Below are 25,128 nucleotides of genomic sequence, written 5' to 3' on the forward strand. Positions count from 1 at the left end.
TCCTCTCTCTTGGCTCCGCCCACTTTGTTGGCATTTTTTCAAATTTGCCTGTGGGCGGGGTTAGTTACACTTTAAAGACCCGCTGTATTTTGGTATTGAGGGTACAAACCCACCTCTCTTGTCCAAAGAATCTGGCGCTAAAAGTTCAACATAGCGGCACCCAAAAAAAATCATTTTAGTTTCAATTCTGGACAAAAAGTTAACTCAGTACCTTTCCTCCAATCGGTTTCTATCTTAAAATGGAAAATAAACTACTTTTCTTAAAATTCCCCAAAATAAACAGTCTGGGTGCATGTGGACAGAAAAATTAAGTTTCCTCTTTAATGAATTAATTTTAGTGATTCGATCTTATTTTTATTGAAAATGGTGGATCTGTTTTCTTTTTATGCAACTTAATGAGAGTTAATAAAAATGTTAAAAATCCAGCCTTTGTTGTGATTAATGTACAAAATGTTTTCTCTACAGATAAAACAAAAAACAAAACAGGAACAGTTTTCAAGTCTGCTTATATTTCTTCACCAGTGTTTTTAAAAATCTGCACAAAGAAACCTAAACRCAGCCGAGTACCTGGAAATGTTCCCAAAAATAAACTTTTTCTACGACAAAATACATATTTACAGTGAAATAGTACCAAGAAGCTGCAGCAGTATCATTAATCTTCATTTCAGTCCACAAAAAACAACTTTTACGTAATATTCTTAAGACAAWAATACAGATATTTTCTTCTTGGTTGTGCTCAACATTCAGTTCTTCTTAGCAGATCATTTACAACAAAGAGTTAAAGTGCACAAATCTACATTTCTACTGGAAATTTCCACTTCATTTCTGGAATCATCACATCATAAGGTCAGATTATTACAGGGTTGTCTCAGCGGTGGCTTTAAGACAGTGTGTCGTAAATTACAGCGACTCAGGTGAAAATAAGAAAAAGTGCAAACGAGCTTCCCTGGCTGGAATGTGTTTTCACGTCGGAGCGTGACCTGCAGTCCGGTTCAGGATGTTTCTGCTGTGATCCGAGCCCGACACGTCACTCGGAGCTTCGTCAGCGTCGCCTTGGAGAGACTTCCTGGTTCCGTGAAGATTTTCTGCAAAAAGAAAACAAAACACCAGGATTATCAGATTAAAGCAAGAACCCCTCCTGTGTGATTACCAGTGTTGTATAAAATACCACAAAGTCATACTTGAGTAAAAGTACAAGTATCTTACCAAAAAATTACTTTGGTAAAAGTTAAAGTCTCCTTTAGGAATATTACTTGAGTAAAAGTCTTAAAGTATCTGATATTTTTGTACTTAAGTATTAAAAGTAAAATTGATTTAAAATGAGCAGTTAGATTTTCTGTAAGGACAATTATTAGGTGACCTCCCAAAAACAATCCAGAAATGACTGTTGTATTAAAATAATTAATTTATTTATAAATTTAGGATGCACTAGTCCAGCTGTTTCAGTTTATATACATATATCAAGGCTGCACAAAACTTTTCCCCAAAATGAAAATCTGAGGGCTGCGGCCAAATGTAATAATATAATTCATGAAATTCAAATACTTCTTAAGTACTGTCCTTTTATTTAATGGTTATGTCCTGCTGGAGTGTGACATGATTTGTTTGTGTACAAACTAATACGGTATCAAGAATTTTATATATTTATACTTCTCATTCAACCTCAATTAAATTCACTATCTAGGAGGCTCAGTTTATTTGGGTAGTATTTATTTTTACAATAACAAGCTGGAATGAAAACAAGCAAAAATAAAAGTAACAACTTTCTACTTCTTGTCTTTTTAAAAATGTAACGAGTAGAAAGTACAGATAATTGTGTGAAAATGTAAGAAATAGAAGTAAAACGTAGGCTGAAAAATAATTACTCAAGTAAAGTACAGATCAGCGATATTATATTTCACTAAAACTAACGAAAACTGAAATTGAAAAAAAACACTAACTGAAATCAACAAAAACTAATAAAATTAAAAAAGGTTAACTGAAACTGTATAATCTTTTTACAAAACTAACTGAAATTTTAGATAGAATATCCTTACTTTTTGTGTTTGTCAATTTATTTTAAGCTGTGTGAACTGATTAAAAAAATCTTTTCTTTTTTCTTCAAACCTAGCAGTTTCACGTTAGCTTCTTATATCACCTCATGGCCCGTCATTTGTTTACAATTTGCTGCTGCTCAGGGCTCGCCTGCAAAATGACAACAAAAATTGGGAGAAAGCAGCTCAATTTGGGATTATTTTTGAATGAGTGTGAGAAAAATAAAAGCAGGTGTCTTATAGCGGAAACAGGTGATAAAAAAGGTGGAATACTTCTCAGGTGACTAACTGTGAGTATCTTGACAAGCTTTCACAGTAAAACAAGCAACAGCCCAGCCAGGAAACAACTTATCTTACCTTCCTAAAATAATCGCCAGAGTCCTTTGTTGGCAAAACTGAGTTACGTGATTATTTTAGGAAGATGTTGCTATAGTGGACTGTTTTCACTAAGTAGCTGCTGGTTAATGAACTCACAAGAACACCTCAAGTGGGAGGATGCCTCAGCAAATATATTTGTTCCAACTATAAAAATACTAATACTAGAACTAATAAAAACTAAACTAAACTAAAACTAAGCATTAAAAAAGCAACATTAACTAATAAAACTAGCAAATCCACTCTACAAACTAACTAAAACTAACTGAATTAAAAGAAAAAAGTCAAAACAAAATTAAACTAAACACTATAATGAAAAATCCAAAACTACTAGACATGGGTCTTTACGATGTAAAAACAAGTGTGCATTGCCATGTAGCATGTCATTGCAGCATGGCTTTGCCTGCAGCATTGGACTTGCAGAATGAACTTTGACCAAGTTCAAATGTGTTTGCTATACCAGCTTGTGCCTGTCACATCAGCAGGTGTTTGTAATTATGGTAATTATGTGACAATATGAAATTTGAAGAGATTTTTTCTTAAAGTTGCATTAGCCAGGTTTTGAACCCTGATCTCCCACATGAAAGTCCATGACATAGACCATTGGACCAATGGAGCTGTGGCAGAAGATGGTGGCAGGGGTTGGTTTGTATGTGTGCAGAAAGAGGCCACATTGCCAATACAATTATTGACACAAAAATGCATAATATTACAACAATAGAGCAGTATTAAGACAATTTTATAGCAAAACATCAAAATACAATCATATTAGTACTGTAAACACTGAACTACTGAGTTGAAATATTAAACTATGGAGTACCAAGTTGAGTACAGCATGGGGCAGTATTGGACCAATACAAGGCTCCATTGACTGCCATTATAATTCATTAAACATTAATATTTCATAAACTATAAGTTTTACAGGCACCAAAAGGCATAGCCATCATTTGGCATAGGAGCTTTACAGATATAAATTACAATGGCAGTTCTAGGACAAAGTATGCAGGAGGAGAAGCATGGCAAATTTGAGATGATTTGGATGGGAAACGAATCACAATAGTGTGCATTGCATTGGCAATGCACACTGATTATAACCTTGGTACAGATACCTAAAAATTTTGCTTAAGTACAGTAACGAAGTATTTGTACTTAGTTACTTTACAACTCTGGTGATTACACATTTTTCCACACTCCTACCTGCATAAAAGTGTGGCACTCCTCAACAAACGGTCCGTGAGCGATCCGTTTGAAGGCGTCGCAGACGTCCGGCAGGGACTGGGCCTCTTCGATCAGCGCCTGGTTGTGGTGGATCAGAGTCAGAGCCACACGGAACAGGATCTTTGAGCCCTCGTAGAAAAGGCAGTCCCAGATCCTCAGAACCGTCTGCGAAGATGAAGCAAACATCCTTGAACTTTTGATTCTTATTGGTGGACTCGTCTGGGAGGGGTCTAAAATGTTGTTCCTGGACAGCTGCAGCGTTCAGAGTCTGGATTTAATCCTTGAGGGAACAACAGGGAACTTCCACCCATATAAGCACATTCCACGTGTATTTGGAGAGCAAACAATAAGCCGAACCTGCCCCGAAACTACACAGAACAGACGGAGACTCCTGAACTAGATGTGCTCACCTCCACGGGCAGGACGTCAATGTAGAGACAGATGAACCACCGAGAGACCACCAGAGTCCACATCACGTTCTGTTCCTGCATCACCTGCCACACCCGGGGGATCTTCAGTTTCACCAGCTCCCCCAGGACCTCCTGGTCCGTCTTCAGCCCCAGCATGTCTGGAGTGTAGTAGTCTGAAATCACCAAGTCAGCACCGTTTTCCCTTATGTCTTAGCACTTTATGTTTTAGCTGTTTATGGAACAAAACCTTCGGCTCACTCAGGAGACAGATAGAAATTTGGTTTTAAATTTTATACTTTTCAAAATATTTAACTTTACTTACAATTATTTTTTCCCACAGAAACAGAGATTTATTCATTCAGAAACCTTCTCTGTGAAATCTGCTTCAGCTACCGGTTTTAGATCTTCTTTAGGCTGCTTTCAACTTTTTGCTACCATTACATTTTAGCCAAATTTGCTACTCTTAGCTTTTAGGTAGCTCTTTGTTATGATTCCAATACTTTTAGCTTTTCCATAGCCATTAGCTGATATTCGATTTAGAGAAGCCTTTTGCTGCTCTTGGCTTTTAGCTAGCCTCTTACTACTTTTAGCTACCATTTTGCCATTCTTAGCTTTTATCTAGTGTTTTGTTTCTTTTAGCTCACCTCCAGCTAATACCTCTTAGCTCACTCGGTTCTTCTTAGCTTGCAGCTCGGCTTAATGTAGCTCAATGCTCGGACCGACTTAGTGCAACAAACCGCTCAACTTAGCTCGCATTCGGCCTAGCTTAGCTTGCCGTTCACATTCTCTTAGCTCACGCTCGGCTCCCTTTAGCATTAAATCTTTTTTAATAATTACTCAATGAGCTTTGTTCCCCTTTATATTATATTTACCTCTGTGTGCTCTAATATTTTTTTCCTTTATATTTACTTCCTTGTGTGTTCTAATATTTCATTCCTTTATCAGTGTGCATTGCCAATGCAATGCACACTATTGTGATTCGTTTCCCATCCAAGTCATCTCAACTTTGCCACGCTTCTCCTCCTGCATACTTTGTCCTACAGCTGCCAATGTAATTTCTATCTGTAAAGGTCCTGTGCCAAATGATTGCTATGCCTTTTGGTACCTGTAAGTTTTTTAAATATTAATGTTTAAACTTTATTCCAAATTCATATAGTCACTCAATTACCTTAATTACAAACACCTGCTGACGTGACAGGCACAAGCTGGTATAGAAAACATTTTTGAACTTGGTCAAAGTTCATTCTGCAAGTCCAATGCTGCAGGCAAAGCCATGCTGCAATGACATGCTACGTGGCAATGCACACTTACATCGTAAAAACCCATGTCTAGTATTATATTTACTTTCTTGTGTGCTCTAATATTTTTTTCCTTTTATTTACTTCCTTGTGTGCTCTAATATTTTTTTGCTTTATATTATATTTACTTCCTTGTGTGCTCTAATATTTTTTTGCTTTATATTATATTTACTTCCTTGTGTGCTCTAATATTTTTTTGCTTTATATTATATTTACTTCCTTGTGTGCGCTTTTATTTTTTTCCTTTATATTTACTTCCTTGTGTGCTCTAATACTTTTCCTTTATATTTTATCTTTAATGCTTACTTGAACGGTTGCTACTGTAATAATTGCCCCCCAGGGATCAATAAAGTATTACGATTCTGAAAACATTTTTAAACACTTCAGCAAATTCCTGCAGTCATTCAAAACATTCCTCTGGTTAAAGATAAATTACTTTTTATTTACTCACCTAATTACCAAACTACTTTAAAGTAAAGTGTTTCAAACTTCCTTCAAAGGAAAACACTCAATGATAATCTCAAAAACAAAATACTTAAATATTACTGATAACTGCTAAAGAGTTTATCCTAAAATACATTAAAACTCTTTGGTTCTCTGCTGATAAAAGCAGATCCAAACCAGTTTTAGACCACGAGACACTAAAAGGATAACTCTTATCCCAGCACAGAGCTCAGACACACAACCATCACTAAAAACACAACAAGAGGAGTCCAACATGGATCCCCACCTGGTAGAATTCTACCGAACAGAGCGTCCATCAGCCAGAAGGCCTTCTCTTCATCCTTTGTGACGATGAGGAGGTAACCGGCAACAAAGTTCATCCCCTGAAGGCAAACAAAAACAGACACACACACGAGTTTCACACGGATCCTGCCGGAGCACGTGTTATTACACATCACGGTATTTTATTTCAAACACATTCAAATCTTCACCTGGCAGTAGCCCACAGCTGGGTGGTGGTGACCGTAGGCCAGCAGCACGTTGTTCAGGGTTTTCAGCAGACAGGGGCTGGATGTTCTGCGGAAATGGACGTTATCTGGAAACGTTCTGTTCAGGTCTGGAAGAGGAGACACCGCGTTATTTCTACCGTTCATGTGCCGTGTGGGTGTACAGATTCTGTTATAATTAGACTTATCATTTAGAGTGGTTAGTTTCTTTAGTTTAACATACATAAACCAAACCAACAGCTAAATGCATTAAAGCCTTTAATTGCAGCGTGTTGTTGTGTTGCCTTTTAGCAGCAGACTAATCTGTTTTAAAGGGAGAGTGAGCAGCACAGAGGAGCTCCGGTGCAGTTTATCTCACAACAACCATCCAAGAATGCAGAAAAGTTTTCCTCCTGGTGAGCAGGACTTGAGAAGACATGTAGAAGATGATGCAAAGCTGTAATTACTGCCCCTTTAAGAGGGTGTTGGTGGGCATTTGTGTTGTTTTTGCTCATTCCTCTCTCTCTCTCATTCTTGTCTACTTGTTAAATAAAATACTCGACACCTCTTCTCTGTGGTGGATTTTTCAAAGTGAATGAGAAAAATAACCTGTTCTGACGGTCTCCACAAGTTTAGGGTCATGCTGGGCTGCCAGCAGAGACTGGTAGTACCCTGGGTTCTTGTCCAGCTGGTCCTGAGCACCGCTGGCTGCCATCCAGATCAGGGCCCGATGTTCGTTGGGAACCCCCTTACGGACGTAGCGCTTTACTGAAATCATAAAAACCCAGGTTCAGTTGAGTTTCTTCACGCGTGCCTTTGTTCTGCGTGGATTTGGCTTTCGCACTCACGTGTCACGTTCTTCTGCACCTTTCTTTTACCCTTCAGCAGTCTGGACCACTTGATGGACCGTCGGGTGAGCACGACCAGATACTCGGACATGAGCTCCTCGTACGACTCGTAGTCAAAGTCCTCTGAGCGCTCGAAGCCGTACGGATCCACTCTGGTCCAAACAAACGAGTTAAAAACAAACCATTTGTATGGAACAACATAATGCTGGGCGGTATATCGTTGTGTACCAAATACCAGTTTTTATTTTTGTTTTATGAATTATCTGAATACCGGACATACCGGTTTAAATACCCTGAACACGTTCTGAACGTTTCGTTGCGGCCGCCAGTGAACTGTTTCCCGGGGGACACTTTTCCTCGCAGCACCGCTATGTGCATTAGCATGCTAATGTTATCGTTAGAGTAACTGGTAGCGGGTGGWGATTCCGCTGCGTATATTGACAGAAGCAAAAAAAAAAAACATCCCATTTTCACCATCGCTGAATGTAGTAAAACATCTCTTCAGTGACGTGCACGGTTAGATTTAATGCACAACGTTATAATTGAGATGTTAATGCATGGAGACTTTAACATACTTCTATTGGGAAAAGCCCTGGGGTCAGGGGAAGTAGTTTTGTAGTAGAGCTGAGTTGACTGGTGTGCAAGGTGAGTTGTCCTTTTAAGCTTTATTAACACACGATAGACCCGATAATGATCTGTTCTCAACCCGTCATGATCGGACCAAAATGCACGATTACCTTCTACAACCAGGCAAAGAAGAACAGACRTACAGTTAAAGCTGCAACAAAAGATTACCGGTATTTTCATAGTTGATTAATCACCGATTATTTTTTCGATTAGTCGACTAATCGGATCATACGTTAATTGAATATAAAACATACAGCTTATTGCGCCAGAATGCAGCTGATATTATATAACCATTGTTAGATTTTAGCTATATGCTAACTAAAAATAATTGCTGTGGAAGGTAAGTTCTGCTCTGCAGATATTACACAGGTTTCTCTTTCATTTTCTTAAAATGATCCCACACTTTTAAGCTACATTGCCGGGTAGCCATGATACCAGAGCCTGTCTGTATAATGTCTTGTGACGTCCACGGCCTACCCCAGTTACCACTACTGTGCATGTGTGTCAAGGACAGAAAGGCAGAGGGAAGGTGTCAAAGCAGTTTGAAGAGAAAAACAAAGTAAAGAACAAAAAAAAAAAAGATTAATCGATTATTAAATTAGTCAGATTATTTTAATAATCGATCAGTCGTCGATTAATCGACTAATCGTRGCAGCCCTAGGTACAGTGGAGGGAAACAGACACACAGACAGAGGTACAATAAAATTAAAAAGTCAGTAAGCAACATTTGTACAGTTTATTATCAGCTGAGCTGTGATGAAAAAAATACCATCAAATACCATGAAACCGGTGTAATTGTTGAAAATACAGTGATATAAAATTTGGGTCATATACCGCCCAGTTCTAGAACAACAAACGTATGGTTCTATAAAAACACATGTTGAAACTAAACCAGAAACTAAACCAATCTTGACAAAAATCAGCCATGTTCTCAAAGAGTTGTGCTTGAACTTAATGAACCGGGACATTTAAAAGAGCTACAGCTCGTCCAGTACAGAAGGAAAATTAACCACAAGACATTTCAGCACAAAGGCCGAGCTTTGCTATRCAGAAAACAGTGGGTGGAGGTGGATCAACCTAATGCCTTAGGTAACATGATAATCTTGCAGTAGCTTAACCTTTCTACAAGAGCAAAGACATTCCCAAGGAATTAATGCATCTACACGGCCTCTTTAAAGCTGTACTGTTAAATTTGGAAACATTTTATTGTGCTGTAAACTACAAACATTTCRTCCACGTGCTGAAAACACTATGCAAATGTTGTGGGAAGGGTCATCTAGTCCACACAGAAATACTTGTTTGTTGTTTGTATCAAGATTCTTGTTAATACAGTATGTTTCTGGATATTACCCCAAATTGGCACAGTAGATAAACCAGACATGTATGTGATGCTGTGACGCAACAAACCAAAAATAAAAATGTGATGAACTGGAAACCTGCCCAGGGAGTTCCCTTCTTTTTTTGCACAGTTATCACTGGAGACAGATACTAGCTTTACTGTGAACCGGAAGGAAGCCGAAGAAAATGTATTGATGCTGTTTAATCGATACCAATAATTTGTAGCTTAACCAGGAAATTAGTCTTAAAGTGCCTGTGACATGCATCTCACTCAAATACAAAATGTCAAACATCTTTATATTAAAGAAACTTGGCATAATACACACAATTGTACCCATTTTGTCACAAAACTGGCAGATTTTCTTCAGAATTTGACTCAGCCAAAGTGAAACAGGAAGTGACATCAAAGGGGAATTCTTCAAGAAATTAAACTCTTTTTTCCCTTTTTTTTTTGCTTTTGTAATATGATTTGAACTCTGACTCTTCATCTCTGATGTATTGTTAGCCTTGTAGCAGCGCTCTGTTTACATGCAGACGTTCCCCTTTGACATCACTTCCTGTTTCTTCACATGCAAATACCTCAACTGTTCATCTCAGCAGTGTAAAATTATTTTTGCAATGTTATCAATGTTGTCTTTCCAAAAATGCATTCATAATTATTGAAAAAAAATTATGTCACAGGCATTTTAAAGAACAATGTATGAATAAAATAGTTAAAGTCCACATCCAGGCTAGGCTAATGTGGCTAACCAAGCAAGTGCTTGTTTATCCATTTTTAGTCTCTCAAAAATAACAGTGTGAAAACATTGGTATTTGTTTTTTAAATACTTATTTAAAAAAAACCTTCCTGGCCCAGGTTTAGACAGCTGAAGAACAGATTCCGGCCCACGACCCACACATTTGTTTGTTTTCCCTGTTATCGCGATATTTAGCAGGTTAAGTGCACGCGATAATCGCCGAACTGCTAGCTAACATGTAGTATCTTAAAACGGCTTTGTTTTGTTTATTTCCACACACTGAGGATAAAATTAGTCGATTTGTTTGTTTGTTTTAGCAAGTTATTAACCTGGGTGGCCATGTTTTTTTAATTTAAGTATTTATAAATATAGTTTTAAACTATCTTTAGGTTTTTAAGTGTTTTACGCACCTGTCCACTCTGTCTTTGGCTTTGGTGCCGGGGGGGAAGCTGTGGGTCCCGTTGATCGACTTTATCTTCTCCATTCTGCTCCAGTGAAATCCTGAAAGGTTTTCCTAAACTCCCAACAGGTAAATGGTCTGCTGCCTTTCTCCCAAAAACTCAAAAAGTTCACCAAACAAMCTATTTAAGTTGCGCTAAGTTTTCCTGGCCGCTCGCTGTTTTGTCCTCCATGTTTCCCCGGTGCAGGAAAAGCAAAGCGGGACGCTCACTGTTGTTTCCTCCAGGATTAACTCGCTGCTCCGGGAAAAGAGGGAAGCTGTAGGGATCTTTACAACTTACTACAGCATTACTTTGTAGTTTTAAATCCTTTCTTTAGTGTTTTATCGACACAGCGGCTCGGTCACGGTGGAGTTTTGCCTCGACTTTGATCATCATCACCGGCTCCTGCTGGTCCACAGCTTCACGAAGCTTTACGGAAACAAACAAAAAAAAAAACTAAATAAATAAATTTAAAAAAAGAGGCATGGACAAACGGTACCTTCGACGGGTCTGTCGGTTACTTCTCTTGTCCGGTGAAACTACGGCGGATTTTGCGGCTTTTGCCCTGCCGCAGTCAGATCTGATGTTGCGTTCACGGGATTCGCGTATTCTCAAATACACCTGTGGCGCGTTCACGAAGCACAGGAAATCCAATCGTCATTTATTACTACGGTTACATACACTCACCGGCCACTTTATTAGGTACACCTGTCCAACTGCTCGTTAACACTTAATTTCTAATCAGCCAATCACATGGCGGCAACTCAGTGCATTTAGGCATGTAGACATGGTCRASAMWMTCYYSYAGTTCAAACCGAGCATCAGTATGGGGAAGAAAGGTGATTTGAGTGCCTTTGAACGCGGCATGGTTGTTGGTGCCAGAAGGGCTGGTCTGAGTATTTCAGAAACTGCTGATCTACTGGGATTTTCACGCACAACCATCTCTAGGGTTTACAGAGAATGGTCCGAAAAAGAAAAAACATCCAGTGAGCGGCAGTCCTGTGGGCGGAAATGCCTTGTTGATGCCAGAGGTCAGAGGAGAATGGGCAGACTGGTTCGAGCTGATAGAAAGGCAACAGTGACTCAAATAACCACCCGTTACAACCGAGGTAGGCAGAAGAGCATCTCTGAACGCACAGTACGTCAAACTTTGAGGCAGATGGGCTTCAGCAGCAGAAGACCACACCGGGTGCCACTCCTTTCAGCTAAGAACAGGAAACTGAGGCTACAATTTGCACAAGCTCATTGAAATTGGACAAGAGAAGATTGGAAAAACGTTGCCTGGTCTGATGAGTCTCGATTTCTGCTGCGACATTCGGATGGTAGGGTCAGAATTTGGCGTCAACAACATGAAAGCATGGATCCATCCTGCCTTGTATCAACGGTTCAGGCTGGTGGTGGTGGTGTCATGGTGTGGGGAATCTTTTCTTGGCACTCTTTGGGCCCCTTGGTACCAAGTGAGCATCGTTGCAACGCCACAGCCTACCTGAGTATTGTTGCTGACCATGTCCATCCCTTTATGACCACAATGTACCCAACATCTGATGGCTACTTTCAGCAGGATWATGYGCCATGTCATAAAGCTGGAATCATCTCAGACTGGTTTCTTGAACATGACAATGAGTTCACTGTACTCAAATGGCCTCCACAGTCACCAGATCTCAATCCAATAGAGCATCTTTGGGATGTGGTGGAACGGGAGATTCGCATCATGGATGTGCAGCCGACAAATCTGCGGCAACTGTGTGATGCCATCATGTCAATATGGACCAAAATCTCTGAGGAATGCTTCCAGCACCTTGTTGAATCTATGCCATGAAGAATTGAGGCAGTTCTGAAGGCAAAAGGGGGTCCAACCCGTTACTGGCGTGGTGTACTAATAAAGTGGCCGGTGAGTGTTTATTTTACATTCAAAACTCTCACCTTAATGAACAATTCATGACGTAAATATGTATTTAGATTTTTGYGATTTACCTCGCCATGGTAATTTGAAACTCCACTAAAAGTAACAGCACAGATCACCGGGCAGAGATGGTTGTTTCAATATAAAATTTGTGTGGGTACACTTCACTTTACCGTTTGGGTCGCATTAATTTTCTCGGAAGAGTAAAAAGATACAGATCATTTTTGAGGTTTTGCCATTCAAACAAATGGAGGCAGAGCCCCTAATAATTGTTTGTTTATTTATTTATTTTATTTTATTTTATTTTATTTGTTGAAGAACGGTAAAAAAAAAACTGTGACTTCCTGCTTCGGCCTAGAAATTAAAGGTGTCTGTGAATCGTATTGTTTTGGGTTTATAAGTTTGTTTGACAGAAGGATCCCCGTAGTTGATGGTTGTGTACTTGGGTTTTTGTTTGACGTCTCTTTCAGGTTGAAACCGAGTCACCGATAACCCACGGTCTTTGAACGCACCGTTGCTGGTGGGTTCTACAGAAAGTCTAAAGCTTTGTGGCATCCCTAAATCACCATTTTTCAAACCTTTTCCCCTTTCTACGGCTTCTGAGACGTTTTCTTCAGATGATTTCTCTTTAGTTGTTCCAGGTTTGCTAATATAGCAAGAACTGTTCGAGCCAACGTCTTGAAGATGCTCTAAAGTTTTTAAAACGGTACCAAGATCATTATTGTTATGAGGTGACTGCAGGTTTTTAGTGAGATGAGTTTGTTCTGATTGAGAGGAAGGACTAATCTGACACAGGACAGAAAGCCCTCGTGGATCCGTCACTCTGAGATTTGAGTCGTCACTTCCTGAAGCTTCACTTGGTTTCACCGTAGTTTCCGGTGTTTTTATGAAGGATTCGCCTGCAGCTGATCCCCTGGAAGAGGATTCCAGGTCTTCAGGTGGATCTTCTGTTCTCTTGCCAGAGTCTACACATCTGGACCAAACTGACGAGCAAGTCCTGGAAGATGATTCCAGGTCTTCATGTGGATCTCCTGTGGTTTTCCTTGTTCTCTTGCCCAGGTTTGGACTTTCACAAGCCTCTCGTAGATGTTCCTCAGGAGAGGTGTGTACGCACCTGGACTGGACTGGTGAGCAAGTCCTGGAAGATGATTCCAGGTCTTCATATGGATCTCCTGTGGTTTTCCTTGTTCTCTTTTCCAGGTTTGGACTTTCAGAAGCCTCTCGTAGATGTTCCTCAGGAGAGGTGTCTACGCACCTGGACTGGACTGGTGAGCAAGTCCTGGAAGATGATTCCAGCATGTCCCATGGATCAGCTGTGGTTTTTCCAGTTCTCTTGTCCAGGTTTGGACTTTCAGAAGCCTCCTGTAGATGTTGCACTGGAGAGAACTGAAGTGCTGAGCAGGTCCTGGAATACGATTCAGGTTCTTCAAATGGATCATCTGATCTCTTGTCCTGGTTTGGACTTTTAATGACCGGCGAACAAGACCTGGAAGATGATTCCAGGTCTTTACATGGACCATCAGTTCTCTTGTCCAGGTTTGGACTTTCAGAAGCCTCCCATAGATGTTCCTCAGGAGAGGAGGCTACACACCTGGACTGGACTGGTGAGCAAGTCACGATGGTGGCCACGTTCCAGATCAGTGGAAGCTCTTCTTGCAGAAGAACTGTGCGAGGTTCTAGTGGCGACCACTCGGACACAGAGGCAGAAGAAAGCAGCTCCTGACGTCCATTTTTGAGTGTTTTTGCAGGAGCTTCAGCTTCGTTAGACCTGGTCTGGATTCCACTGAAACCTGCTGAAGCTTGATTTGACGAACTGCAGATCTCTCGCGCCGTAGGATCTGTTTCTTCTGCACAGTTCAGTTTTGTGAAAACGTCCTCTGCGCCACCTGATCCCGGTTCTCGACCAGTTGTTTTTGTCTGCTTCAGAGAATCGACGGTTCGATCCGACGCTCGTGGTTTCTCTCCTTCCAGACGAGCCACYGTCTCTCTGACTGCAGACGGAACACCTCCGGGAAGCTTCTCGTGTGAAAACTTGAAGTTACTTTTCTTGTGAACCGTGGCCACGTTCTCAAACGTCTTCACCAACGAGCTCAGGAGGATCCCTCTTCCGGCGAGTTTCGGTTCTTTCTCCTGGGTTTTCAGTTCTTGTTCTTTCCGCTCAGCCACGGCGAACTTGGCAACGATTTCCTTCACGCTGCTCCGCCTGTTCGGGCCTTGTGCTCTTTTTGTTCGATCTCTGCCGTCTCTTTTGGTGTCTTCGTCCTGACGAGGCGCCGCTCTGCAGGAGGACAGAGTTCCCACCTCTCTCTGATGTGAGATGAAGGGTTTGGGTGAGGACTTTAAGAACTTTGACTGGAGCAGCTGGAATGAGGTGAGCCGTCGGGATTTTGGGTCTTTTGCTCCTCCGGACTTTGGAAATTTACTCTCAGAGGTTTTTGTTGGCTTCACACAAGTCTGTCTTCGTAGATCAGGACCGTCGGCTCTTCTGGGAGTCCTCTTGCCCAGGTCCTCGGTTAGGTATTGTAGGAGACTCTCCAGAATCCCTCGAAGCACCGGTCTGCATTTTGGGTCTCTAATTAGTTTCCTCATCTTACAGGCATCAGGGTCGATCCTGGTTTTCATTGAATCTGGTCTACAGAGGACAAAGGACATGTAAACCTTAATCCCTGCATCTCCATTAATAAAACTGATAATCCTAAATTTAAAAACAATAAAAATGTCATTTTGTAGCAAAATAAACAATTTTTTTCTCATCTCTTAGTTTTTTTTTCTTATTTATAAAATTGTTACATAACTTTTTTAAAAAATTGTAAAAAATTTGTGGCCACGCGTTATCTCTAGGCCACAAAATAATTTTTTGAATCCAGTGTCAGAGTACAGGCTCCATTCTTATTTTGTCTGTCAAATTAAAATAAAAAAATAATTTAACTGAGCACTTAATTAGTTGTTTCATGCCTGCAGCAAAAGCAAGAGTCTATGGAGCTAAATTAGGGCCATAAAGTTGGTTACATTTTTTTTAAATGTGAGGGCTGACAAGAAGTTTAAAACTTTTTTCTTTGTTTCAAATGTTTTTTTTTTCAGTTTCTATTTTATTTTATTTATTTTATATTTTTTTTACAAACTTATGGCTCGAGTTTAGTTCCATAAAAGTCTTAGATGTACAGTTTGGAAGTGAATAATTAGTTCAGGGAGCAGCATAAAAAAGGAAAGGATATAGAAAAGTATAAGCATTTCTAAAATTAAATGTAGTAAGAAGAAAAAAGGAATAGTCACTGTGTGCATGATTGTTCAGTCAAATTTAATGATCAGCTTTTATATTTTTCATGTAATGCTTTTTTTGCATATTAATATCATTAAAAATTCGTTCTGCAAATGAAAACAGTAATAAAACAAGTTGGGGATGTTCTGTTATTGCTTCCATTTTTAAATTTTAAAGAAACCTGCTGAAGTTTTACCACATTTTGTCAAACTTCAGAGTAGTTTACAGGAGTTTTTGTGAGTCCAACACAAATTAACTCTGGTAAGAAAGTAAATCAAGGCCAGCAAAGCGAAAGATGCAAGAAGAGGACAGGATGCTTCTTGAAACGGATCGGTGACAGGGAGGGAGGTGGTGTTAGCGGCACATTCAGTTTGCAGAGTTCAGCATTACTTGTCTGTGCATTTCTCTGCAGACGCAGCCTTGTACAGGGCTTCTCCCAGCTCCTCCAGCCGCCCTCTCTTGTCCAGATCCTGGTACAGGTTCTGGGGGACCGGGCTCAGGCCGTGCAGGAGGCCGAAGAGACAACCTGCGATCAGGCCTGTGGCTTCGCTCTCACCTGAAACAGCAACGCCGCACCGTAAGAACAGCATTTAAACCAATAAATTGGCTGGATCCAAACTTCTTACAGGTCCAGTAATGTGAAGTTCTTACCTCCATGAAACATGGCCCGTTTGCACAGTTCGGCCCAGTCACTTCCTGCAGCCAGTAAGGCGTCGTACGCGATCATGGGAGCGTCATGACCTCTGCGGCCCGCACGGCCCTCCGAACTCCAACGTTTGTACGTCTGTGTGGAGAAGAAGAAGAAGAACTATGACTTCTTGGAGGGGCTCGTTTCCTGGTGTGGAATTATTTTCAACAAAGTTTTAGGGCATTTCTCTTGGCTATCACCATACAAAATTTCAGCTCAATATGGTAAAAAAAACGATACAGTTACTGTCAGTTTTACATCTTAACTATGGCGGCCATCTTGGATTTTTTTATTTGGATTTTAGTTTGTGATGGGGATCATTCTCAGCCACCACCTCACCAAATTTCAACCAAATATGTCTAAAACCAGCAGAGTTATGGTCCATTTTACATTTTAGCTATGGCAGCCATCTTGGATTTTTAAGTTAGATTTTAGTTTGTGATGGAGATTGTTCCCAGCTACCACCTCACCAAATGTCAGCCAAATACGTCTAAAGACAGCTGAGTTATGGTCCATTTTACATTTTGGCTATGGCGGCCATCTTGGACTTTTAATTTGGATTTCAGTATGTGATGGGGATTGTTTCCAGCTACCAACTCACCAAATTTCATCCCAATATGTCTAAAGACAGCAGAATTGTGATCAATTTTAAATTTTAACTGTGGCGGCCATCTTGGATTTGGATTTAGTATGCGATTGGGATCATCCTCTGCTACCACTTCAGCAAATTTTTTGCCCAAAATAACCCAAAATGCTTGAGTTGTGCAGTTTAATATTTGCTCCAACAGCCATCTTGCATTTTGGTTTAGCATTCAAAGTCACTTTGTTTTACAATAACATAACTATAATAATATTCCATTAATTGGGAGGAAAACCCAAAAGCCCAGCTTACTTTATCCATCTCCTCAGCATCGTAACGATCTGGAAACAAAGGCTGGTTTTGTCCCTCCTTCTCGATGTCGCGCTCTTCGAGGTAAAACTGCCACTTAGCCTCAAAGTAAAACCAGTTCTCCTGATACTCTGCAGAAGAATGAACAGTTAAACCTCTGCACACAGTTATCGTAATCATGAAGTAGAATTTACCAACCTGCCATGTGTCGTATGGTTTTCCTGCAGTACTCTTCTGCTCGAGGGATGACCTTCATGAGCTCGCGGCCCCACGTCACCACAGGCTTCCCCTGGATGGCGTACGAAGCAAACAGCGCTGTGGTCAGGGAGCCGAGGAAGCCTGAAAACCAAGAGACGCAACACAARYAACTTYAGCCCTGATCCTATGACCTCTAACAACAAGCAGGTGATGTCCTGAACTCCCTCACCTGTTGGGTGGTTGTGGGTCATTCTGCCCGTCTCGATGCTAACCTCCACCAGGTTTTCTATTCTCTCAGGCTGCCAGTACCTCATCCCGACACACATGGCTTTAGCTGCTGCTCCGTACCCCGACCCTGGAAACAAAAACACACTTTTACTAAATGCTGATTCAGTTTATCTGTTTTCTTTCACACATTTGTTTGCTTTCTGACTTTTAGAYACTATTCTGCTACTTTTAGCTTTTAGGTACCTTTTGTTATTTTAAACTACTCTTCTGCTACATTAACTTTTAACTACCAGCCTGCTACCTTCAGCTGTCAGACAGTGTTTACTATTTTTAGATTACTTTCTGCTATTTGTAGCTTTTAGCTAGCCATTGTTATTTTTAGCTACTGTTCTGTTATTTGGGGTTTTAGGTATGTTTTGCTACTTCTAGTTACCGTAGTCTTTTGTTACTGTTCTGCTACTTTGCAGTTTGTTACTTTTAGCTACTCTTCTGCTACATTAGCTTTTAACTACCAGCCTGCTGCTTTTAGCTGTCAGATAGTGTTTACTATTTTTAGATCACTTTCTGCTCTTTGTAGCTTTTAGCTAGTCTTTACTTTTAGATTTTAGCTATTATTCTGTGAATTTCATGTTTTTTGCTAGTTTTTACTATTTCCAGGTTTTAGTCTTTAGTTACTTTTCCGCTATTTTTAGTTTTAGCTTTTGTTACTTTAAACTATTGTTGGGCTAAATTAGCCTTTGGCTACCAGTCTGAAACRTTTGTATTTTAGCTAGCATTTACTACTCTGAGATTGGTTTCTGATATTTGTAGCTAGCTTTTGTTACTTTTAGCTACTGCTAATTTTAGTTTTTTTTTTTACTATTGTTTTTTTGTGTGTGTGTGTGTTTTTAATTATTCTGCTGCTAATTTTAGCTTTAGGTAGCTTTTGGTTACTTTTTAGGTACTGTGGCTACATTAGCTTTTATCTACAAGTTTGCAACTTCAGTGTTTTAGCTAATATTTTCAACTTAGGTTACTTTCTGCTTCTTTTAGCCTTTACTTCAGGGGTGGGCATCCATGGTCCTCGAGGGCCGCAGCWCTATGGAGGACTGAAACTGACATAATTAGAAATAAAAGCAGAAATAGATAATGAACCTTTAAATAAATACATACACTTAAAATGCACCAAATACTGTAAATTAAAAAGGAGAACTTTACCTCGTGTTTTATAATTTAATTGACCTTCATATTTATTTTTCCAGATTAGTTCCAATAAATTATGTATTTTAACACATAATACAAATTGTAATGTTTTTTAATATGTATATTTTACATAGTTTTTCCTTTTACTTGTACATGCATTTGTGTCTCTTGAATGCTTAAATTGAAATATTTTTATAATTATGTCCAACAAGTCTTTTTATTTCTATGTGTTGCATGCTTGTGCTGCCGCAGTTTAGCTTAAAGTTTAGTTAAAAATAAACGCACAGGTAATGTTTTCCTCCTTGCCTTTCTTTTAAACTAAACTTTAAACTTTTAGCTAAACTGAGGCATCACAAGCATGCAACACATAGAAATAGAAAGACTTGGGGGAAAAAATGTAAAATAATTAAGTATAAATGTTTAAGACACATGCATGTACAAGTAAAAGGAAAAACAATTAATATATATTTAAAAACAGTCAAATTAAAATTTAGTTTAAATATATAGACTAATTTATTGAAACTAAGCTAGAAAAAATAAATATGAAAGTCACTTACAATATAAAACAGGAGATAAAGTTCTTTTTTAATTTAATTGGTGCATTTTAAGTGTATTTATTTAGTGGTTCATGTAATTCTGCTTTTATTTCTAATTATGTCAGTTTTGGTTCTCCATACTGCAGAAGCCTGAAAATCATCCATTCATATCAGGTGTGTTGGAGCAGAGAAACAAGTAAAACAAGCAGGGCTGCGGCCCTCGAGGACCAGGATTTCCCATGCCTGCTTAGTTTTTAGTTGCTTTTAGCTTTTAGCTACTGTTCCGATACATTAGTTTATAGTTACAAGTCTGAATAATTTATCCTTTAACCAATGTTTATTATTTTTAGATAAATTTTTGATACTTTTAGCTACCATTTTTCTACTTTAAGTTTTGGCTAGCCTTTGGTAGCTACTGTTTTAGTTTTTGGCTAGAGTTTTGCCCTTTTTATTAGCATTTAGCATGTGTCCTGCTTCATCTCAGCTTTAGGTGTCCACACAGTGTTTTTACAGAAAATCCATTTCCTCTAATTAAAGTTTAAAAACAAATAAAATCCTAAATGTTCTGATACCCTTCTCGTTAAAAGGCGTGTGCCAGGCCAGCAGGAAGTTGTGAGGTTTGAGGTGAACACAAGCTTCCACCGTGGACGGATCTGGGGCTCGTCCCTGGAGAGACACCATGGCTTCGACATAGACACGCACCAACTCCCTGTACAGGTCCTCCAGACACCAGTAATCTGGACACACACACACACACACACACACACACACACACAAACAGGTTTGTATTTCTAGCCTTAGGACCATCCATTGACTCCCATTCATTTCCAGCTGTTCCTAAAGCCCGACCCTGACCTCTTACGCTAACCCCCAACCCCAAAATGGAGTTCCACCATATTAGGACCAGTCTTTAGTTCCCTTAAGCACTACTGGTCTTGAAAAGGTAGATGTGTATACCAGAAAYGGTCCTAAAAGGTATCAAATACAAGAACACAATTCATAAAGCCTAAAMTAACCCAGAAATGACCTTCTGCTGCGTTAGGACCAGGTTTCATGCCCCTAAAGGACTACCAGTCCTGACAAAGTGGGTGGATTTACCAGAGAGAACTTAAAAAAGTAACAAAGCACACAGAGTATTAGTGCTGGCATGCAGGGTGAGATAAAGGGTGCTGTGATGAGCTAAATTTAGCTTCTCTCCACCTCACCACAGATTAGAACCAGAAGGTCCAGAATGAGTCACGTCTTCAAACTACGAGCTAATCAACTTTTAAACTCTCATTAATCTGTTTGAGAGGAAATATTAGCACAACTAACCAATCACAAAATACACTCACAACTTGGTGGGTTTCACAGTCCACCTACTTGTATATTATTTGGGGGTGGCACCTGGGGTGGCCACCCTAATCACCCTTCTAGCTCCGCCCGTGCTGGATGGTACGTTTTAATGTCTTAATTGCTTTTGAGAAGAATGAGAATCTCAGATTGCCTCTGTGGGACAATAAAAATATCTCAAACCAGGAACRTAAACAACATGCCTCACACGTTTGGCTCATATGGATGTTTAGGGAAAGGCACGCCTGATTGGAGCTAAATAGAGCTTCGTAATCTCAAGAGATGTCACCCCCCCACCCCTTTTTTTTTAAACTTTTTTCTTTTTTTAGAGTTAGTGTCGTTGACGACGACCCTGCATCTGCCGCCAAAACGCGATACGAGAAGATTACAGAGGGCTCCGACCCGCTATTGTTCAGAGGATCAGCTTTTGTAAAGTGCACTATTTTGGACTCTTCRGTTCTGGAAAGAGCTTTGGGATGACGTTTGGCTGAGGGCATTCCAAACTGAATGAAGATTTTGTTTTGGTGACGGCATTTTAGCCGTTTTAGATGTTCACCTGTCAGATCCCATCAACTTTCATGAGAAGAAGTCCTTTATTTTTCAAAATAAAGTAAAATAAAAGCCTCTTAAACCAAATAAACATTATGATATTATTATTATTATTATTATTTTAACATATAATCTACCTGTTATTAGTGCTTCGGCTGTGGTCATGTGCATCAGCGATGCATCACTCAGGGGCCAGTGATCCGGGTCCAGTTTCAGAGCCTCCAGTCCCCCCAGAGAGACCAGTTCCTCCTGGATCTTCTTCCCTGATGTGCAGCTTTCCCATCGACCCTTTCTGTAGCCCAAAGYGTCACCGGCGGCACCCAGAACCATGGCTGCTTTGAACTTCTCCATGATTAGGTTTCCTTCACGAGATCACCCGACTCAAAAATAAATAAATAAAAGACTTCAGAGGGGAGGTCTTGGATTTTAACACTTCTTTTTGGTCGATTTAATCCAAAACATTTTAACACCTTTCTCAGCTCCACCGGTGTTCCATCCTCAAAGCKCTCCTCGAATGTTGTAACGTGAAAGAGCTGCAGTATGAGCCTCATCGTGTCGGGTGGAGGTGGTGGTGAGTGGAGCTGTGATCAGGTGTCTCCTAAAAAGGCAACCCCACCACCCACCCCCTCCTGTCCCAGAATCAAATGAGCTACACTATCAGAGAAATAAATATTTTTTCCCTCATCTTAATGTTTTTTGCATTAAACAGCATATTACCCTTTTATAAACACAATGAATAAGGCTACAAATGTATTATAATGTGGACTTTACTTCAACCAGAGGTTCTAATAAAGGAATAACTCAGCTTTTTGTCATGCTGCATGGTTCCATCAATAAATGTTAATAAATCTGAAGTTGTTTGAAAATTTAACTTTTTTTTTCTTACATGCCTCAAAAGACTTGCTTTGATTTTTTTTTCACTCTGTTCTTATAAAACATGACAGTTTGACAGAATTACTCCAAATCAAATTTAAAAAATTCAAAGCACTTTGCAACATAATTTGGTAATTACTTTGATTTGCAAAATAAATAAATAAATAAATAAAGTTTGAAATGATCAAAACATATTTACAGATACTGTAGATGCCATTTTCATTTCATTCATTTAAAAGGACCATGCACATTAATCAATATTCTATGTATATAAATGTCGGAGTTTAGCACAAGAGCTAAACTGTAGTGCAGTTATTTGGAAAATAGGAAACAGTTTGTGCAAGTACATGATGTCAGATCTGAACCATGTGGAATTACGTGTGGAGTTCCTCAGGGTTCTATACTTGGACCAAAGTTGTTTATTTTGTATGTGAATGACTTGGTTAACGTGTCAGAGCTCTTTAAATGCGTTTTATTTGCAGATGATACCACTTTTTTTTTGTTCGGGTAAAGACAGAACGGATGTTAGAGAAAATGCAAACAGAAATTGCGAAAATACAAAACTGGTTTAAACTTAACAAATTATCGCTCAATTTGGATAAAACTAATTATATGATATTTACAATGAGCAAAAAAAAACTATCAATACTCCATTTAGATTTGATGGTGTGGAGATTAGTAGAGTCAGTGAGGTAAAGTTTCTGGGTGTTATTATTGATGAGAAACTGACGTGGAGACCTCATGTTAATTACTTAAGGATAAAACTAGCTAAATCTATTGCATTGCTTTACGAAGTAAGGGACTTGTTTAATGATAAAGCTCTGTATATGTTATATAACATTAATTGTTCCACACTTGGCCTATTGTGCTGATGTATGGGGGAAAGCATGTAAGACAATTACACATCCTGTTTTTGTTTAGCAACAAACAGTTATAAGACTAATCAGTCGGAAACATTACTATTATCCATCAAGTATTATTCTGTAAACTGAAATTATTGAAATTTTATGATTTAGTTGATTACAATATTTTGTTAGGTATGTATAACAGTAGTTATGTATAAGAGCAGATTAAAAAATAAAGTTTATAAAACAAGTGCACAAAACATAATTGATTAAAACAATATAACACACTGTAAGGTTCACAGTAATGATAGGCTTATTTTACAAAATATATTTCGTACATTCGATATTTTTTTCCTCATTTTTGGGTTAAAAATGAGTTTAACTCCATCGGTTTGACATATTGAGCTAAAAGTTGGTGTGGTGGTAGCTGAGACTGATCCCCACCACCAGATTGTGCAAGAGCTTTAAAATTTCTTCCCTTCTGTTAGCAAAGTATCTCACGAGCCACTTGGTACATTTTAAGAACAAGTAAAAGCATAAAAAAAGCTTTCAAAGAAAATTAAAATTACTTAGTTATAATAAGCAAAGTATCTCACGAGCCACTTGGTACATTTTAAGAACAAGTAAAAGAATAAAAAATAGTGAAATTATACTCAAATCCAGGCGCTTTCTGGAGGAAACTAAACAGCCAGTGGCAAAGTTACCAACTGTTTTTAGAAAATGTACTATTTTATAGCTTTTTTTTTTTACTTGTGTCTCTAAAACTTTCACCCTTAGCTGGGAAATGGTAATGTCAAAAAAAAGCTTACTTTAAACCGTATATTAACAGCAGAAATTAAACCCCCCTCACAGCTAACGTTTATTTTAGCTTGTAGTTTATTACAAAGGAAATATCTTTAAATCCCCTCATACCTGTACTAGATATGTTATTTGTGCTGATTTATCCTCAGTGGATGTGTTTACTTATGACAAACTCAAGAGAAATTTTGTTCTCATTCTGCATTTGAAACATAAAAAAACAAGTTTCTACAAAACAAAGCTTCTGCTTAAACATCTTATTAAGCTAAATATTTATTAACTGAAGAATTCGATGCATAAAAACAGTCAAATCACTGCCTGAAATAAATTTGTATCAAAGCATTGTTTTATTTCCCAAACCAATGCAAATGACTTACAAAACAATTTCAAACCTACAACAAAGTAAAAAAAAAACACCTAATCATGTTTTATGAAGAAGTGTGGGCTGAACAGTAAATCTGAGCTTCTGACACTAAAAACTGAGGATGTTGTTTAATAATAAAAAAGTGATGTTTTTTCACAAAATAACCTGAAATTATTTCAAATGCAATGAAAAGCAATAAATACCAGGAAGAAAAATGTCTYAATTCGAAGGGATCTGTGTTCGAGGTTTAAGGTTGACTTTAAAAAAAACATATCCAAGTGTTTTAACTGGACAGAATCTGTTTATCACAACAAAGCGTCCTCTCAGTCTTATCTGTCTGGACGGGCCATTCCGGGCCTGACCGGCATCATCATGGGTCGRGGGTGACGCATCATGTGAGGTGGTCCAGGCATCATCGGCATTGGTCCTCCCATCGGGGGTCTCATGCCTGCCGGAGGTGACGTTGATGAGATACGCAGCTCAGAAAACGGTTTCACGACAACACGAAAAGCTCGCCGACTAATGTGAATCAATAAGTGGAAGAAGTTTCTTACCGGGCCCGCCGGGCATCATCCCATGTGGTGGGGGCCCCATCATGGGCATCATAGGTGGTCCTCCCATGGGCGGCGTTGGTAGCATACCTGGGCGTGGAGGTCCAGCTTTATCACAAACAGCAAACATTACTGTGCAACCACTGCAATGAAACACCTTGCAGTGGTAGCATTCTGACACACACGTGTGGAGCTGTGGGTCTGCGTTACAACACGGCTAGTTTTCCCCATCAGTCAATCAACAGCCATCATGCATCCACCTGTCAGGGCAATGCATTTCTCCTTTGCTTAGCTCTTCATTCCAATGAGAAGCAAAGCTTTAAAGTTTTAGGTTAATGGGGAGGAGAATAATGTTGACAGCATTTGTGGTATTTAATAATAAATGTGTACTGCTTGCTTTGGAGTTGGTTTCAGAAGAAACGGAGATAAGCTTACCTGGAGGAGGTCCACCTGGGAAGGGTGTGGGGGGGATCTTTCCCTGCTGAAACGCAGCCGCTGTCAGGAGAAATTAGGAAATATTAAATGCACAGAAGCGGATATTTTAAGCAGAACATAATAGGGGTGTAAGAAAATATCGATACACTGAAATATGGCGATATTTCACTTCCCGATACTGTATCGATATTCTAAAGCCCTGTATTGATTTTTTTATTAAGGTTTAAAATGTCAACTTTCCTGCC

The 25,128-nt window shown here is 39.3% G+C and overlaps 2 protein-coding genes and 1 long non-coding RNA gene across 6 annotated transcripts in view; 1 reads left to right on the plus strand and 2 right to left on the minus strand.

Moving 5' to 3' along the window:
- Positions 1–489: 489 nt before the first annotated feature.
- LOC106535920 (protein ADP-ribosylarginine hydrolase-like protein 1) lies at positions 490–22,056 on the minus strand. 4 transcript variants are annotated; one of them, XM_014033073.1, is made up of 14 exons: positions 21,155–21,836; positions 19,709–19,873; positions 17,420–17,545; positions 17,191–17,331; positions 16,996–17,123; positions 16,067–16,199; positions 15,806–15,971; positions 7,112–7,263; positions 6,873–7,031; positions 6,270–6,394; positions 6,065–6,161; positions 4,037–4,209; positions 3,606–3,791; positions 490–1,085 (listed from the first exon to the last, which is right to left on the minus strand). In XM_014033073.1, the coding sequence occupies exons 1-14, from the start codon at positions 21,366–21,368 to the stop codon at positions 993–995; spliced, it is 2,058 nt and encodes a 685-aa protein (XP_013888527.1). In that variant the 5' UTR covers positions 21,369–21,836; the 3' UTR covers positions 490–992. The 4 variants fall into 4 exon arrangements, with proteins under 4 accessions (XP_013888527.1, XP_013888528.1, XP_013888526.1 ...); XM_014033072.1 differs by lacking the exons at positions 490–1,085; positions 3,606–3,791; positions 4,037–4,209; ... (2 more) ...; positions 6,873–7,031; positions 7,112–7,263 and adding an exon at positions 12,095–14,788 and having other exon boundaries at positions 21,155–21,397; positions 21,488–22,056; XM_014033074.1 differs by lacking the exons at positions 15,806–15,971; positions 16,067–16,199; positions 16,996–17,123; ... (2 more) ...; positions 19,709–19,873; positions 21,155–21,836 and adding an exon at positions 10,224–10,963.
- On the plus strand, positions 10,255–21,105 carry LOC106535922 (uncharacterized). Its single transcript, XR_001312489.1, has 4 exons — positions 10,255–10,342; positions 17,220–17,397; positions 19,724–19,853; positions 20,798–21,105. It is a non-coding gene; the product is annotated as an uncharacterized LOC106535922 (long non-coding RNA).
- Positions 22,057–23,857: 1,801 nt separating the features above from the next.
- The window catches only part of snrpc (small nuclear ribonucleoprotein polypeptide C), a gene marked incomplete at its 5' end in the record, with an annotated part of 5,490 nt that continues 4,219 nt past the window's right edge, over positions 23,858–25,128 (minus strand). The window contains 3 exon segments of the mRNA XM_014033076.1: positions 23,858–24,345; positions 24,452–24,556; positions 24,884–24,943. Coding sequence (XP_013888530.1) covers positions 24,227–24,345; positions 24,452–24,556; positions 24,884–24,943 — 284 coding nt within the window. The 3' untranslated portion in view covers positions 23,858–24,226.

This window comes from Austrofundulus limnaeus, unplaced genomic scaffold (assembly GCF_001266775.1).
Source record: "Austrofundulus limnaeus strain Quisiro unplaced genomic scaffold, Austrofundulus_limnaeus-1.0 Scaffold1617, whole genome shotgun sequence".
NCBI classification, from domain to species: domain Eukaryota; kingdom Metazoa; phylum Chordata; class Actinopteri; order Cyprinodontiformes; family Rivulidae; genus Austrofundulus; species Austrofundulus limnaeus.